The sequence below is a fragment of the Dipodomys ordii genome, unplaced genomic scaffold (genome assembly GCF_000151885.1).
Source record: "Dipodomys ordii isolate 6190 unplaced genomic scaffold, Dord_2.0 Scaffold64, whole genome shotgun sequence".
Lineage (NCBI taxonomy): Eukaryota > Metazoa > Chordata > Mammalia > Rodentia > Heteromyidae > Dipodomys > Dipodomys ordii.
In genome coordinates, this window is record NW_012267280.1 from 4,886,444 (window position 1) to 4,903,301 (window position 16,858).

Here is a 16,858-nt window from a genome sequence, read left to right on the forward strand (position 1 = left end):
AAAAAAAAAAAAAAAAAAAAATTATATTCACAGAGGTGGAGATCAACTAAGCCTTCACCCCAGGCCCAGGGAAGCTGCCTGTGTAGCATGAGGTCTCAAAGACGGAGAAAAGATTTTGCCCAAAAGGCCCTTGTATTAGCCAGGCGCTGGTGGCTGACACCTATAATCCTAGCTGCCCAGGAGGCTGAGATCTGAGGATCTTGGTTCAAAGCCAGTCTGGGCAGGAGTCAGTGAGACTCTTATCTCCAATTAACCAACAAAAATCTAAAAGTTGACTTAAGGCTTAAGTACAGAATGTCAGCCTTGAGCAAAAAAGTTCAAGGACCACACCCAGGTTCTGTGTTCAAGCCTCAGGACACACATACACACAAAGCCACAAAGGTAGACGTGCACCAGGGGCCCAGCAGCTAGTGATTTGCAGCTTCAGGTAGTTGATTCTGGTAGACAATCTCCCCTGAAAGCCAGAAGATGCAGCATGACCAGATGTGCCCAGAGGGCCACTGTATTTCTAAGCCTGTTTGTCCCAATGGGAGCTCCTCTCCCATCCCTACAAAAGACATCCTTAAGGACCACTCCTGCTTATTTGAATGAACAGAAGACAGTATCATGGCTGCCTCAGAGACCTAGGGAAACAACCATATACCTGGACCACACTAGAGCACAGGTCACTGGAGTCCAGGGCCACGTGGCACAAGTACAATGTTGGGCTAAGTGTCGGTGGTTCACACCTGTAATAGCTACTCAGGAGCCTAAGATCTGAGGATCACAGGTCAAAGCCAGCCCAGACAAGGAAAGTCTGTGAGACTCTATCTCCAATCAGCCACTGGAAAAACAGAAGTGGTTTTCTGTGGCTCAAATGGTAAAGCACTTGCCTTTAGCTGAAGAGCTCAGGGAGAGCACCCAGGCCCAGTGTTCAAGCCTCCCTGATCCTGAGTCATGCAGAACCATGCCACTCCCAGGAAGCCCACCACGAAGGAATGGGGCCTAATGTAGGGTTTTCTGATCAACTCAAAGGGCACCACTGGACAATGCCACGACCTCCTAGCAGGTGGAGCCACACTATCAGATCCAGGGAAAAGTTGCCCAGCCAGACCTGGGATACCAGCCAATTCAGCTCTTTGAGACAGGGACCTCAAAGAGCAGCCTTAACCTTCACTCACCACTCAACATCTGCTGGCAGGAGGGACACCGGACAAGAACTCACTGCACTTCCAATGCTGAATACAAGGACAAAACAGGTAGGGTGAAGCCAAATGTAGCTTTCTGTCCCTGCCCCCAGAAGCGGCCACAATGGGTATTGATTGCTTTTATGTCCACATAAAGAATATTTTAAGGCTGGAAAGGTGGCTCAATGGTAGAGTGCTTGCCTTGCACACATGAGGCCCTGGGTTAGATTCCTCAGCACCAAATAAGCAGAAAAAGCCAGAAGTGGCATTGTGGCTCAAGTGGCAGAGTGCTCACCTTGAGCTGAAGAGCTCGGACAGCACCCAGGCCCAGAGTTCAGGCCCTACGACTGACCAAAAGTGTGTGTGTGTGTGTGTGTGTGTGTGTAAATATAAATAGCCAGGTGTTGGCTCAATGCCTGTAATCCTACCTACTCAGGAGGCTGAGATCTGAAGATGGCAGTTCAAAGCCAGCCCAGGCAGGAAAGTCCGTGATACTCATCTCCAATTAACTACCACAAAAACAGAAGTGGACCTGTGGCTCAAAGTAGCAGGGCTGGGAATGTGGCTTAGCAGTACAGTGCTTATCTAACATGCATGAAGCCCTGGGTTTGATTCCAGAAGTGGTCACTATGGCTCAAGGGGTAGAGTGTTAGTTTTGAGCAAAAATGTTCTGAGACAGTGCCCAGGCCCTGAGTTCATGTTCCAGAACTGGCACCAATAAAAAAAAAAAAAAAAGAGCTCAGGTCAGTGCCCAAGCCCTGAGTTCAAGCCCCAGTACTGGCACAAAAAAAATAATAGTAGTAGTAGTAGTAATAATGTTCTGCTGGATACCAGTGGCTCACACCTGTAATCCTACAAGATGCTAAAATATGATCTGATGCTGAGATCACAGTTCAAAGCTAGTCCAACTGGACACCAGTGGCTCACATCTGTAATCCTAGCTACTCAGGAGGCTGAGATCTGAGGATCTTGGTTCAAAGCCAGCCCAGGCAGAAAACTATGAGACTCTTATCTCCAGTTAACCACCAGAAAACCGAAGTGGTAGAACACTTGCCTTGAGATGGAGCTGAGGGACAGTACCCAGGCCCAGAGTTCAAGCCCCACAATCAACCAAAACAAAAAGAAAAAAGAAAAGAAAGGGCTGGGAAGGTGGCTCAGTGGTAGAGCACTTGCCTTGCATGCATGAGGCCCTGGGTTCGATTCCTCAGCACCACATAAGCAAAAAGAAAAAAGCCGGAAGTGGTGCTGTGGCTCAAGTGATAGAGCGCTAGCCTTGAGCTGAAGAGCTGAGGGACAGTGCCCAGGCCCAGAGTTCAGGCCCCACGACCGGACCCCCCCAAAAAAAAAAAAAAAAAGAAAAGAAAAGAAAAAGCTAGCCCAGGCAGTAAAGTCCATGAGACTCTCATCTTCAATTAACTACCAAAAAAGCCAGTAGAGCTGTGGCTCAAAGTTGCAGAGCATAAGCCTTGAGCAAAAATTGCTCAGGGAAGGGCCCAGGCCCTGGGTTCAAGCCCTAGGACCAGCATTCATACACAAAAAGTAGTCTTTTAACCCAGAGCATGTTCATCAGTTCCCAAAGAGCAAAGTGGGTTTCTAGTGGGATTTCATAGGAAGTTCCCCACCCCAGCTTAAAATGGCATTAGGAGCCAGGGCAGTATCTTCCAGGTATTCAGAGGGAATCTGGGGACTGGGACCATGCTGGGCTTTTCACTCCACTGGGACAGCCCCTGGAATCAGGTCCAGGACCATCACATCCAGCAGAATGGGAATGTGGCTTAGTGATATGTGGGAATGTAGCCTGGCATGCATGAAGCCCTGAGTTCAATTCCTCAGTACCCAATGTGGTACAGAAAAAGCTAGAAGTGGCGCTGTAGCAAGGATATAGTGTTAGTCTTGAGCAAAAAGAAGCTTAGGGACAGTGTCCAGACCTTGAGTTCAAGCCCCAAGACTGGCAAATAAAGAAAAGTAGGGAGGAGAGGGGAGGAAGGAAAGAAGAAAAGGAAAGGAAAAGAAAATTGTTTGAAGTAAGGTTTATACTTGTAATCCTAGCTATTCAGGAGGCTGAGATCTGAGGATCATGGTTCAAAGCCAGACTGGGCAGGAAAGTTTTTAAATTTTTTTTTTGGGGGGGTCAGTTGTGGGGCTTGAACTCAGGGCCTGGGTGCTGTCTCTGAGCTTTTTCCCTCTACACTTTGAGCCACAGCACCACTTCTGGCTTACTGGTGGTTAACTGGAGGCAGGCTTATAGACTTCCTGTCCTGCCTGGCTCTGAGCCATCTCAGATCTCAGCCTCCTAGGCATGAGCCACCAGCACTAGGCTTGTGAGGTTCTTATCTCCAATTAATCACCAAAAAGCTGGAAGTGGAGTTGGTAGCCCAGTCACTGAGTTCAAGCCCCAAACTGGCACAAAGAGAAAAAGAAAGAAAAGAACTGAGTTCAAACCCCACGACGAACAAAAAAAGAGTGAGCATGCAGAGTAGGGTACCACCGTAAGTTTATGTCTAAAATTCTAACTTCAAAAGTCTGAGATGTGAGAATCAAGGTTTGAAACCAACCCTGCAGAAAATTGCCTCTTATCTTCAATTAACTAGCAAGACACTAAAATGGAGGTGTAGCTTGAGTACATGAGTTATGGTAAAAAAAAAAAAAAAAGGCAAGCTAGAACTCAAAGCCCTGAGTTCAAGCCCCAGTACCGGCACACACACACACAAAAGTACACTCAGTTTAGTCACACAAGCAGCCACAATTTTATTGCTTGACATGGGCTGGTGCTTGGGATACTGCAGAGTCGCACTTCAAGCTGGGCCAATATTGCCAATATTCATTCCATAGCCAATGGTTCTCCCCACCCAAAACCAAGGAGGACCAGTGTATGCTGAACACAAAGGGCTCCGAATAGGTGTTATGCAGCCTACTCATGCTATCTCATTAGCTCCAAAGTCAGCTTCTTCCAAGCAGCCCTCCTAAACTGTCCCAGTAGAATGAACTACCTACACCTGGCACATCTGTACCATAGTAGGAAGGAGGGGGAGACGATGGCCTCTATAGCTCTTAGATCCACCTCCCTACGGTAGACTCCTTTTTTTTTTTGGTCAGTCATGGGACTTGAACTCTGGGCCTGGGTGCTGTCCTTGAACTCTTCAGCTCAAGGCAAGTGCTCTACTTGAGCCTCAGTTCCGCTTTTCTGGTCATTAACTGGAGTCTCACACGGACTTTCCTTTGCTTTGAATCGCAATCCTTGGATCTCAGCCTCCCAAGTAGCTAGGATTACAGACATGAGCCACCAGCACCTGGCCATGATAGGTTCCTTTCCTTTGACTTCAACAGTTTGGAGGCCATTGTGGTGACAGGAGATGCCAGAAAAAGAACAGACACTTGCTGCAGGTTACCCAGCTCCCAGAAGCAAATAGGAGAACTATTTGGGCCCTGTGGCCTTTGACTTCAACAGTTTGAAGGCCACTAGGACCATAGCAGCAGGCCTAAGCCTATGCTATAGTGCACAGACAAGCCAGTATATCAGTGATAAGCCCTGCCTGCTGGCCCTTAGGGCTGCAGCAAGCTGGGGCTGCCTCACCTTACCTTCCAGCATCTACTGGAAGCTCTCAAGCAGCCCTTTAAACTAGGGCACGAGAACATTACAGGCCTTTCTTCTTTTTTTCTTTTGGTTGGTCATGGGGCTTGAACGCTGGGCCTGGGTGCTGTTTCTGAGCTCTTCAGATCAAGGCAAGTGCTCTACCACTTGAGCCACAGCACCACTTCATTTTCTGGTGGTTAACTAGAGATAAGAGTCTCTTAGGTGGGCGTCGGCTCATGCCTATAATCCTAGCTACCCAGGAGGCTGAGATCTGAGGACTGCAATTTAAAGTCAGCCAGAGCAGGAAACTTCATGAGACTCTTATCTCCAATAAACCACTCAGAAAACTGGAAGTGGGGGACTGGGAAGGTGGCTCAGTGGTAGATTGCTTGCCTTGCATGCCTGAGGCCCTGGGTTCAATTCCTCAGCACCACATAAGCAAAAAGAAAAAAGCCGGAAGTGGCGCTGTGGCTCAAGTGGTAGAGCTCTTGCCTTAAGCTGAAGAGCTGAGGGATAGTGCCTAGGCCCACAGTTCAAGCCCAAAGACCGACCAAAAAAAAAAAAATCTCAAGATTTTCCTGTCTGGGCTAGACTGCCATCCTCAGATCTCAGCCTCCTGAGTAGCTAGGATTTACAGGCATGAGCCACCAGTGCCCAGCTCATTCCAGGCCTTTCTACAGGCTAATTCCCTGCCCAGAATCTGGGTAATCCAGCCACCAGGTAAACTACTATTCATTCTTCCAAACACAAATCAGTAACTGCCTGACACTACAACACTGCATGCCAGCTGCTCTCTCCTGAAGCCTTGCCTGCCTTTTTCTTACTGCCTCCACACCTGTCACACCTACCATGCGTCTGGTCCCTCAGGAACGTCCTGAGTCCACACACTGGCTGGAAAGGCCCTTCTTAGAGGCACCAGGGCCAGCATCTGTGTTCCAAGTACACATGCTCAAGCCAAGCATCAGCCCCAGAGAACACAGGTCTGGGCCCCCCAGTAAATTGAGGCAGGAAGCTCCATCCTCATGGCTATTCTAGAGAACATCTGGATGCTACAAGCCCTGTGAGAAACAACTGCCCCTGCAACCACCACGATGCACCGCTCCCCAGGACTCAGCCACTGAGGAAGCCTCAGAGACCAGCTGCTTCTTCCATACTCACTTCTTTTTTTTTTTTGTCGGTCGTGGGGCTTGAACTCTGGGCCTGGGCGCTGTCCCTCTGCTCTTCAGCTCAAGGCAAGCGCTCTACCACTTGAGCTACAGCGCCACTTCCAGTTTTCTGGTGGTTTATTGGAGATAGGAGTCTCACAGTCTCTCCTGCCCAGGCTGGCTTTGAACCTCGATCCTCAGATCTCAGCCTCCTGAGTAGCTAGGATTACAGGCGTGAGCCACCAGCGCCCAGCCCTCACTTCTTCTTTAGCCCTAACATATTTCATGTTTCAAAAGTGATCTGTGAGCCCGGCAGGGTAGCACAGGTCCATAATCCCAGTTACTCAAAAGCAGGACAATGTTTAGTCCAAGATGAGTCTGAAGCCAGCACAGGCAAGCTAGTGAGAAGACAGTTTCAAAAAAAATAATAAATAATAATAAATTTTAAAAGGGCAGGGCATCAGTGGCTCACACCTGTAATCCTAGCTACTCAGGAGGCTGGGATCTGAGGATCGCGGTTTGAAGACAGTCCAGACAGAAAAGTCCTTGAAACTTACCTCCAATTAACCACCAAAAAAAAAAAAAAAAGGGCCCAAAGTGGATCAAGTGGTAGAAAAAAATAAAACAAAAGGTTGGACTTGCTATTCCCAAGCCATTTTAATAAATAAAATACAATGTGTGCATGTTTATCATATACACACATACACACACACTTTGCTTAACTGTTGGCTGCTCACTATTGTACAATGCAAAGGGCCACTGAAGGTAGAGGAGGGAAATACAGGGTCCTGTGGGGGAGGGGGGGAGCCCTGGGCCCCTTCATGGCACTCACAACACACAAGCCCATTGTGCACAGATCACCCAGGCTAAGGGAGCTATGCTGGGACCAGACCACCTCAAGTTGGAACTGACCCTGCATACAGAAAGGCAAGGCAAGTCACCTAAATCTGGCAACCCAAGGTCTCCATCGACTGCACTCATCTGTGCCTCCAGTGTGGAATCCCTGGAGCAGGCAGGGAGATTAGGCAAACTCAAGCACCTGCATAGGTTCCCTAAGCTCCCCACAGGTCCCAGCAGACCCTACCCTGAGTACCCAGACAGAAGGAGCAGTGGAGCTCCTTGTTTCTTTCTGTCCTTGTAGACCACGTAGTCACTGCAGGGCAATGCAGGGTGCTGGGCAAGTGTCTCCAGCCTCCTCTACCCACTCCATACCACCAGCTGTAACAGCCAGTCACAAATGTCCCCAGATAGGGCCCAGGGTCCTTAGGAGTAGGTTCATAGTTCAGAGACTCCTGTCTTATTAACCATACAAAGTAGAGGCTCTCAAATCCCCCAGATCCTAAGGGTTCCAGTTCAGCAGTACAATGACAGGTCAGAACAAACCATGAAGCCAAGTTCTCAGAGTACCCAGTGGTCCAAGGGTCCAGGTAAAGGAATCAACTCAGAATATAGCAGAGTTCAATTTTACCTGTGAGCTGTGGCCATGACACCACATTCTAAGTCTGAAAGGCATCGAGCCCAACTCACAGCCATGCATGGACCTTTCTATGCTATCCAGGTTCTCTAAGATAAATACCACATCCAATCCAGCAAACCTCAGCAACTCAGCCCAGCGCCGGTGGCTCACGCCTAGCTACTCAGGAGGCTGAGAACTGAGGATCAATATTCAAAGCCAGCCCAGGCAGGAAAGTCTGTGAGACTCTTATCTCCAATTAACTACCAGAAAACTGGAAGTGGCACTGTGGCTCAAGTGGTAGAGTGCTGGCCTTGAGCTGAAGAACTGAGGGACAGCACTCAGGCCCAGAGTTCAAGCCCCATGACCAAAAACAAGATAAAACAAAACAATAACAAAAAGAAACCTCAGCAACTCATACAAAAGGCAAATATTGGAAATTGGACCTCCAGCTGGGCTGACCCAGGTTTTTCTTGCAGTCAGGAGGGAGGTAGCTTCAGCCTTACCACACTTATCAAAGGTGACTGAGGGCTGGGAAGATGGCTCAGTGGTAGAGTGCTTGCCTTGCATGCATGAGGCCCTGGGTTTGATTCCTCAGTACCACATAAGCAGAAAAAGCCAAAGTGGTGCTGTGTGGCTCAAGTGGTAGAGCACTAGCCTTGAGCTGAAGAGCTGGGGGACAGCATCTAGGCCTAGAGGTCAGGCCCAGAGACCAGCAAAAAATGAGAGGAGGAAAGAAAGAAAGGAAAGGAAGGAAGAAAGGAAAGGAAGGAAGGAAGAAAGAAAGGAAAGAAAGAGGGCTGGGAAGGTGGCTCAGTGGTAGAGCGCTTGCCTTGCATGATGAGGCCCTGGGTTCGATTTCTCAGCACCATATAAGCAGAAAAAGCCAGGAGTGGTGCTGTGACTCAAGTGGTAGAGCGCTAACCTTGTGCTGAAGAGTTGAGGGACGGCACCCAGGCCCAGAGTTCAGGGCCACAACTGGCAAAAAAAAGAAAGAAAGAAAGAAGACTGCCTTGGAGAAACACCATTGCCCTCTAATCCCACTTCTACAAGGCAGAGAGAACAAAGGAACACCAGAATTTATGCCAAGTTAGGAGGAACCCTGAAGCCACAAGGGACTCTCAGGTTCCCAGGAAGCAAAGAGACTCACAAAAGCACTGGTGGCTTATGCCTGTAATCTTAGCTACACAGGTGGCTGAGATCTAAGGATCTATCACAGTTCAAAGCCAGCCCAAGCAGGAATATCTGTAAGACTCTTATTTCCAATTAGCAGAAAATCAGAAGTGGTGCTGTAGCTCAAAGTGGTAGAGTGCTAGCCTTAAGCTACAGCTCAGGGACAGTGCCCAGGCCCTGAGTTAAAGCCTTACAACTGACAAAAAGAAAGAGCTGGGCACCAGTGGCTCATGACTGTAATCCTAGCTACTCAGGAGGCTGAGATCTGAGGATCAAGGTTCAAAGCCAGCCCAGGCTGGTAAGCCCATGAGACTCTTTTATCTCCAATTAACCACCAGAAAACCGGAAGTGGCACTGTGGCTCAAGTGGTCCAGCACTAGCCCTGAGTTGAAGAGCTCAGGGACAGCATCCAGGCTGAGTTCAAGCTCAACAACCAACAAAAAGAAAAAAAAATTGTTGAACAGAATTTTCTGGCGTATACTTAACATTTGGGAATCTTTATGGCTGTCATTCAGGCGGAGTAACAAGGTAACTAATCAGTCAGTAGAAATAGGGATCCACTCCAAACCCTACAATGCACAGAACACTATGGCCCATGCCCATAGTGTTGTTCCTCCACCAGCTACAGCTCCTGCCTAGACCATAGCGGTGGCTGGCCTCTAGCCTACTGCTACCAACCAGCTAGTAAGAATATCCTGGGTCCTTGCAGACCCTGGCTAGCTCTACAATGTGTAACAGAAACCCTCATGGATGTTTCTCTGCAAAGTGACTTCTTCCCCATAGGCAAGTCCATGCTATAGCTCCCTTCCTAGGAAGAGCTAAACAGGCTCCCCTTGTAGGTTTCTAAGAGACCCACACAGGTGACAAACACCCCACCCCCAATTGTTTGATGGCTGGGACCTACCATGGGAAAGCAGCTGACAATCTCCCTCTAATCCTGGACTGCCAGAGACTGCTATGGTCCCTTCTTGTCCCAAGACAGCTCATAGAAGGAAAACCGAAGTAATCAAGTGCCTCATCTTGGCTTCTTTCCCTCTTCTTGGTTCAGGCTCCCTGTAGAGTCAAGTCTCTTAATTCTATCTCTTCCAGGACAGAGTGCTGGGACCTTTCCATACTGGAAACCAAGTGGTTCTGGGCCAGGTGTGTTAGCAGTAGGAGCTGGAGTAGCACAGACAGGGACTGTCCTGGTACATGCTGTGGGAACCTAGGCAGGACCTCAGAGTCCACCCGAGGTCCGCAGTTGAAGGATCAGAGGAATAAATGCCATGTACTGGGAGGCTCAGGGGAACTGTGCCCACCCATGGAGCTGTGGTCCATCTGACACTTCCATACCCCCTCCAGCCCTATACCTAGTCCCTATCCTAGCTGCCTCTCTTATACATCCCATTCCTTCCCCAAGGAACATCACTCCACCAAACCCTATTCCTTTACACAGGATGAGGATGTGCTAACCTAAACCTCCTTCACAGTGCCTGTCCTAGGAATTGGCACTTTTACTGACAATCTATAGCCCCATCCAGAAAAAGTTATAAACACTGCTGTCATGGCTGTCACCTTGCAGTCCCCTGCTGCAATGATCTTGATATATGCTCCCCAGGTGGCTGTGTGGACTACACAATAGACAGCACAGAAATGCAGGTGTGACTCAAGTGGTAAAGCACCAGCCTTGAGTGGAAAAGAAGTGAATCAGAAGGGGCTGGGGGTTTAGCTCAGCGGAAGGGTGCCCACCTGGCGAGCGCAAGGCCCTGGGTTCAGACCTCAGCCCTGGAAAAAAAAAAAAAAGCTACAAAAGAAGTGAGTCAGGTTCCAGGGGCCCACTCCTAGCTACTCAAGAGACTGAGATCTGAGGATCTTGATTCAAAGCCTGCCAGGGCAGGGAAGTTTGTGAGACTCTTATCTCCAATTAACCACCTAAAAGCTAGAAGTAGAGTTGTGGCTCAAGTGGTAGAGCACTAACTTTGAGCAAAAAAAAGCTCAGGGACAGTGCCCAGGCACTGAGTTCAAGCTCCAGGGCTGGCCCAAGAAAAAAGAAAGCCAAGTGAAAGTGAGAGGTCAGAGTTCAAGCCCCAAGATTGGCATGCGCACACACACACGTACACGTACATGCTCGCACAGGTGCACACACACCAAAAAAAAAAAGGCTGGGCATCATACTTGTAATTCTAACTCAGGATGTTGAGATCTGAGGATTGCAGTTCAAAGCCAGCCTGGGTAGAAAAGTTCATAACATTTTTTTTTTCAGTCATGGGGCCTGAACTCTGGGCCTGGGCACTATCCCTCAGCTACTCATCTCAAGGCCAACGCTCTACCACTTGAGCCACCTTCTGGTTTTTTCTGCTTATGTGGTGCTCAGGAATCGAACCCAGAACCTCATGCATACAAGGCAAGCACTCTACCACTGAGCCACCTTCTCAGCCCTAAAAATCTAATGTTTTGGGTTTTTGGTTTTTTTTTTGGGGGGGGGATCTAGTCATGGGGCTTGAACTCTGGGCCTGGGCGCTGTCCCTCAGCTCTTCAGCTCAAGGCTAGCGCTCTACCACTTGAGTCACAGTGCCACTTCCGGCTTTTTTCCTTTTTGCTTATGTGGTGCTGAGGAATCGAACCCAGGGCCTCATGCATGCAAGGCAAGCGCTCTACCACTGAGCCACCTTCCCAGCCCTGTTTTGGGGTTTTTTTTGTCAGTTGTGGTGATTGAATGCTGGGCTTGGGCACTGTCCCTGACCTCTTCAGTTAAAGGTGAGCTATCACTTGAGCCACAGCACCACTTTCCACTCTTATCTCTAATATAAACTACTCAGAAAAAGCCGTAAGTGATGTTGTGCCTCAATTAGCAGGGTACTAGCTTTGCACAAAAAGAAGCTCAAGGACAATGGCCAGGCCTTGAGTCCAAGGCCCAGATTGACACTGGCGCGTGCAAATGCATGTGCACGCAAGCACAAGCAAGCACACATGCAAGTGCACACGCACGCACGCGCGCACACACACACACACACACTCACAACAACAACAACTTGCCAATACCCTGACTCCCATCTTATCATATCAAGGAAGCCATGGCTTTAGGGTCAAGAGCTGCCAAGTTGGCCCCTTTTTGCATCTCACCCAACAGCTAGCCCCAAACAGCTGGACAGCCAAGGGATAAAAGCTCAGAGGGAACTCAAAGTATTTTAGCCCTGCTGCTCTAGGTGGATAGTGGCACTGGCCCATCTGTTTGCCAAGGCTTCACCCTGCTGTCTTTCAGCCCTGTTCCAATGCCCTTTGTGCCCCGGGATCTCCTCCATCTTCATGTGCCACAGCTCCTGGTAGCCTCAGACCTGCTCTTGCCAGTGGTGTGGTAGTGATGATAATATGGAGTGAACACCCTTCTTCATCAGTTTTTCAATGCAGAACCCAGCTCACAAAGTCACAGTGACAGGCAAATTGAGCACAGGGTTCCAGGGCTCCACGACTGGCTATCAGCACAACCCCTACACCTTCAGTTCTAGGAGGCTACTGCTCTGCTTACCAAGAACCCCATGGGTGTATTTCATTGTCCACTGTGGAAGCAAAGAGGAGACACACAGGAATAAAAACCCTGCACTGAAGTCAGAACCAGCAGAAGTCAAAACCAGTAATAATTGCTGGATGAAAGAAAAGGCATCCACCAAGACAGCAGCAGAGGATGGTCATTTCAGACCTATTGAAATCTCCAACAAAGGAGGTTCCTTCCCTTGGCTTCCTGAGGGTGGCCCAGTGAACAATGAGGTGAAAACAGTGACAGAAAAGCCCCACACAAGCCGAGCATCAGTGGCTCAAGCCTGTAATCCTAGCTACTCAGGAGGCTGAGATCTGAGGATTGAAGTTCAAAGCCAGCCTGGGCAGGAAACTCTTGTGATTCTTATCTCCAATAAACCACTCAGAAAAATGGGAAGTGGTGCTGTGGCTCAAGTGGTAGAGTGCTAGCCTTGAGCTGAAAAGCTAAGAGACAGTGCCCAGGCCCAGAGTTCAAGACCCACGACTGACTCTTTCCCCCACCCTTGCAAAAAAAAAAAAAAAAAAAACCCACACAGCAAGAACTGAGTTTGGAAGGATCCTGACTCCCTGCAGAAGGCAAATGAAGATCTGAGAAAAGGTAGGCAGGTGCATTTTCCATGGGGAAACTAATCCTCAAAACTAATCCTTTGGGAGGCACTAACTAGAATGGTTAGTGGTGAGTGCTTAGCTAGTGTGGGTGAGGATCTGAGTCCAATGCCCAGTGAGACATCTGTGTGTCAGGAGCTCTCAAACAACACCACAGGAAATGAAAAGTAACAAAGTAAAAAAAAAAAAAAGACAAAACAGTACTATGCCAGGCTCTGGTGGCTCAGGCTTGTAATTCTAGTTACTCAGGAGGCTGAGATCTGAGGTCTACAGTTTGAAGCCAGGCCAGGCAAGAAAAGACTTATCTCCAATTAACTACCAAAAAAGCTGGAAGTAAAGCTAGTTAGAACACCCAGGCCCTAAGTTCAAGTCCTAAGTTCAGGCCCTAAGTTCAAGCCCCAGGACCGGCACAAAACAAAACAATAACCGGGCGCAGGTGGCTCACGCCTGTAATCCTAGGTACTCAGAAGGCTGTGATCTGAGGATCGTGGTTCAATTCCAGCCCAGGCAGGAAACTGTACAAGTTTTTGGGGGGGCTTTTTTTTGGCTTTTTTCTGCTTATGTGGTGCTGAGGAATTGAACCCAGGGCCTCAAGTATGCAAGGCAAGCACTCTACCACTGAGCCACCTTCCCAGCCCATCCATGAGACTCTTAGCTTCAATAAACCACCAGAAAACTGGAAGTGGCGTTGTGGCTTAAGTGGTAGAGTGCTAGCCTTGAGCTGAAGAGCTCATGGACAGTACCTAGCCCAGAGTTCAAGCCCTACCACCAACAAAAAATAAAAACAGATAGAATAAAAACGGTGCCTTCGGGGCTGGGAATGTGGCTCAGTGGTAGAGTGCTTGCCTTGCATGCCTGAGTCCTTGAGTTTGATTCCTCAGCACCACATAAGCAGAAAAAGCTGGAAGTGGCACTGTGGCTCAAGTGGTAGAGCACTAGCCTTGAGCTGAAGAGCTGAGGGACAGCGCCCAGGCCCAGAGTTCAGGCCCCACAACCAAGCAAAAAAAAAAAAAGAAAAACGGTGCCTTCTCCACCAATGAATAGCCTAGCACTACAATTTCCTGTGCATTGCCACCTCAGGCTGAGACATCTTGGTATGCCAACTCTTTCTTCCACAGCAGCAGGTCCCTAAGATTAAAGTCCCCAACTTAGGTGGCTCTGGATCCTCTACATTTCTTAGAGCAAGGATGCTGGGTGCCAGGTGTGAAGCCAGACAGTGGATGCATTGTAAGGCAACTGGTACAGGTGTTCTTGACACATTTACCTGAGAAACTGGAGAAAGGGAAAAAAAAATTTCTGACAAAGAAAAGGCTATTACCTAATCCTAATTAGAGTGCTCCCCTTTTGTGTGTGTGTGGAGGGGTGTGCGGGACCGCATGTGCAGGAGCTTAATCTAAGGGCTTAGACACTGCCCCTGTGCTTTCTCTGCTCAAGCCTAATGCTCTACCACTTAAGCCACTGCTCCACTTCTGACTGATTAATTGGAGGTAAGAATCTCACAAACTTTGCTGCTTCAAACCATGATCCTTACACCTCAGCCTCTGGAGTAGCTAGGATTAATTGTTGTGAGCCACTGTCACTGGGCTGAGTGCTCTTCTTTTAAATTAAGAAACTCCTGAGACCAAAGCCACTGTTTTCAGGGGCCCAGGAGACAGAATGGTGGAAATGAAACAAGATACATAGATCTGGGATGAAAAGGGAGGGTCATTCCCAAGGGACAAAGGTGGGGAAGAAGATCCCGAATAACAACACACTTAATCCTCCTTCCCTCTAGATCTTCCTCTGCTTTTTTGCTCCATTTCCCAATGTCTCATCTCAACTCCATCTACAAGGAAAGATTTTGCCAGAACCCTTTCGGGTCTCACCATAGACTTGTCAAGACATCCATAAGCATGGTAGTTCGATGTGGGGCGATCTCACCCCAAAGAAAAGGCATCTTCCCTCCCGGGCAAATAGATAGGACTCTCCCTGTTTGCTGGTGTCTGAAATACAGCAGATGGCGTTTCAAGGGCCACTAAACTCAAAATCGAACTAGTGTTGACAGCGGTGGCCGCTAACTAGGGGTGCGGCCCAGGGGTGAAAAGTGTCCCGGAAATAAACATGGGCTGCCACAAGCACGTGGGGGCCGGAAAGGTTTCCTTCTCGTGGGAGTACGGGGTAGGAAGAGTCCCAAGTTTTGTCCAGCGCTGGGCGCCCCGGTTTTCCAAGCCCCCTCCCCAGCGCTCCGGGGCCGTGCCAGCGCCGTCTCAGCCGCGCAGGGTACGCTGTGTACGGCTTACACCCGCGGGAGACAGCAACTCGAGAGGCCCAGCCACCTTGCACGGAGGGTCCCAGAACGGGGCCTCCCGAGCCCAGCTGGGGGCGGGGGAGGAGGGAACCGTCACCTGCGAACGTGGGGGGCGGGAGGGGGGAGAGGGGCTGGGCGGGGAGCCGGGACGCGGGTGAACCGAGCCCGGACCCGAGCGGGGAGCGGAGACCCGGAGGTCGAACAGGCATTACCTGCTGCGGGGGGCGCCGCTCCACCGCCGCCGGGCGCGCCAGGGCCCCGGGCCCCGCGGTGCCGGAAGTGGCAATAAGGTCGCCGGCAGGACCCCCCGGGCGCCCCTGCCCAATATGGACAGTCGATAGCCCGGAAGAAGCCAGTGGAGCGTAGCATGATTCGTCCCGCGGCGGGGCCCTGGCCCGGAGCCGCCCGGGCCCCCGGGCCCCCCCCTCACGGACGCCTCACTCGCTGCCGCCCGCGCCTCTCGGACCCCACCACCGCCATCTTGCTCCGAGGCCCCCGGAAGCTCCCGGGACGCCGTCGCAAGGGACTCCGGGAAGGGCTGCCCGCGGCGCGCCTGGCCAGAAATATCTTGATCCGCGGAGTCTCAGTGAACGGTAAACCCAGAAGCTCGAACCCTGAGAAGGCTCGGGATTCCCTGCTTATGGCCCCTCGAGACTCTTAAAGGTACCAACGTTGGTATTTTGCCGGCCTCTTGAGTGCAGGCTCCTGTGGTGCCCGGACTGTCTACCACGCGCCTGACTAAAAAAAAAAAGACCCTGAGACCTGTTGTAGTCATTTGCATGTTATTTGCATTTCACTAATACAGCGTCTTAAAGCGCCCCCTAGGGGAGGAAGTGAATCCTGCGGTAGGTGTTAGATCTATTGTACCTACCAGGACGTACCCACACGCGGCTCGCACTCAAAAAACAACCTGGGGCTGGGCGCAGGGGGTCCACACCTAAATCCTAGCTACTCAAGAGGCTGAGATCTCAGCCAGCCCAGACAGGAATGGTCTTAAGATTCTTATCTTCAACTAAGCAGTAAAAAGTCAGAAATGAGGGTGTGGCTCAAGAGGTAGAGCACTAGCCTTGATCTGAAAAGCCAAGAGACTGCGTTGAGGTTCTGAGTTCAAGCCCCGACACACACACACACACACTTTGCAGTGCCAAGTGCCAAGCTCATCAGACTGGAGCAGCCTACAGACCAGGACCCAGACCCTGAAAGAGCCAGCCAGGTACAGAATCCATGATATGGGACAATTGAATGAAATAATGAATTCCAAATCAATGAAGCTGAATCAGGATAGATAAAGGAAAATGAGGCACAGTCAACTTACAGCAAATACAGGACATATTCCTTCATATACTTCCCTTAAGATTAAGGGAACAAAAGTCATTTAGGGGAAAATGAAACAGAATAATTTAAGGAAATTGAGGCCTGGTGAAAGCAACTCAGAAATATAGTATTTAGAAACATGAAGGGCCATCCTTGCTTCAAAGAGAGACAAGAGGATGAATTCCTTCCTGAAAGATGCATTCCTTACCCCAAGAATTAACACTTATCTGACAGAATGTACACCTTCCTGAGAAAAATCCTGCCCCAAAATGCAGATAGCAAGGAGCCTCCTTATCTCAAGGATAAGGATCTGTTTTATGGCAGGATGCATTCTTACCTGGAAACTCAGAAATCCAGGTGTGATTAGAGCACAGACAAAGCACTTATCTTTACCTAAGTTTGAAGCCAGACCCCCTGCCTTTACTGTATAAATGCCCCAACAGCCCAAGGAGCTGCATGTCTCTCCCTATGAGAGCACCCACATTCTATTATAGAGTGTACCCCTGCCCTTCTGTGTGTTTGTCTGCTTTTTGTTTGTCTGTCTGCTTGCCTGCTTGTTTATTTAATAAAGCTCTACCAAGCTTTCTTACAGTAGTGACTTGTCTAGAAATTCTTTTTTTTTTTTTT

The 16,858-nt window shown here is 49.5% G+C and overlaps 1 protein-coding gene across 2 annotated transcripts in view; it reads right to left on the minus strand.

The window, feature by feature from the left end:
- Rexo1 (REX1, RNA exonuclease 1 homolog (S. cerevisiae)) overlaps positions 1-15,385 on the minus strand; it is a 43,520-nt gene extending 28,135 nt beyond the window's left edge. For both annotated transcript variants that reach the window (XR_001175310.1, XM_013022833.1), the window contains exon 1: positions 15,130-15,385. Coding sequence is in view for 1 of the 2 variants with exons in the window: in XM_013022833.1 (XP_012878287.1) it covers positions 15,130-15,286 (157 nt within the window). In the remaining variant the exon portion in view is untranslated. The remainder of the gene's footprint in view (positions 1-15,129) is intronic.
- Between the last annotated feature and the right edge of the window lie 1,473 nt (positions 15,386-16,858).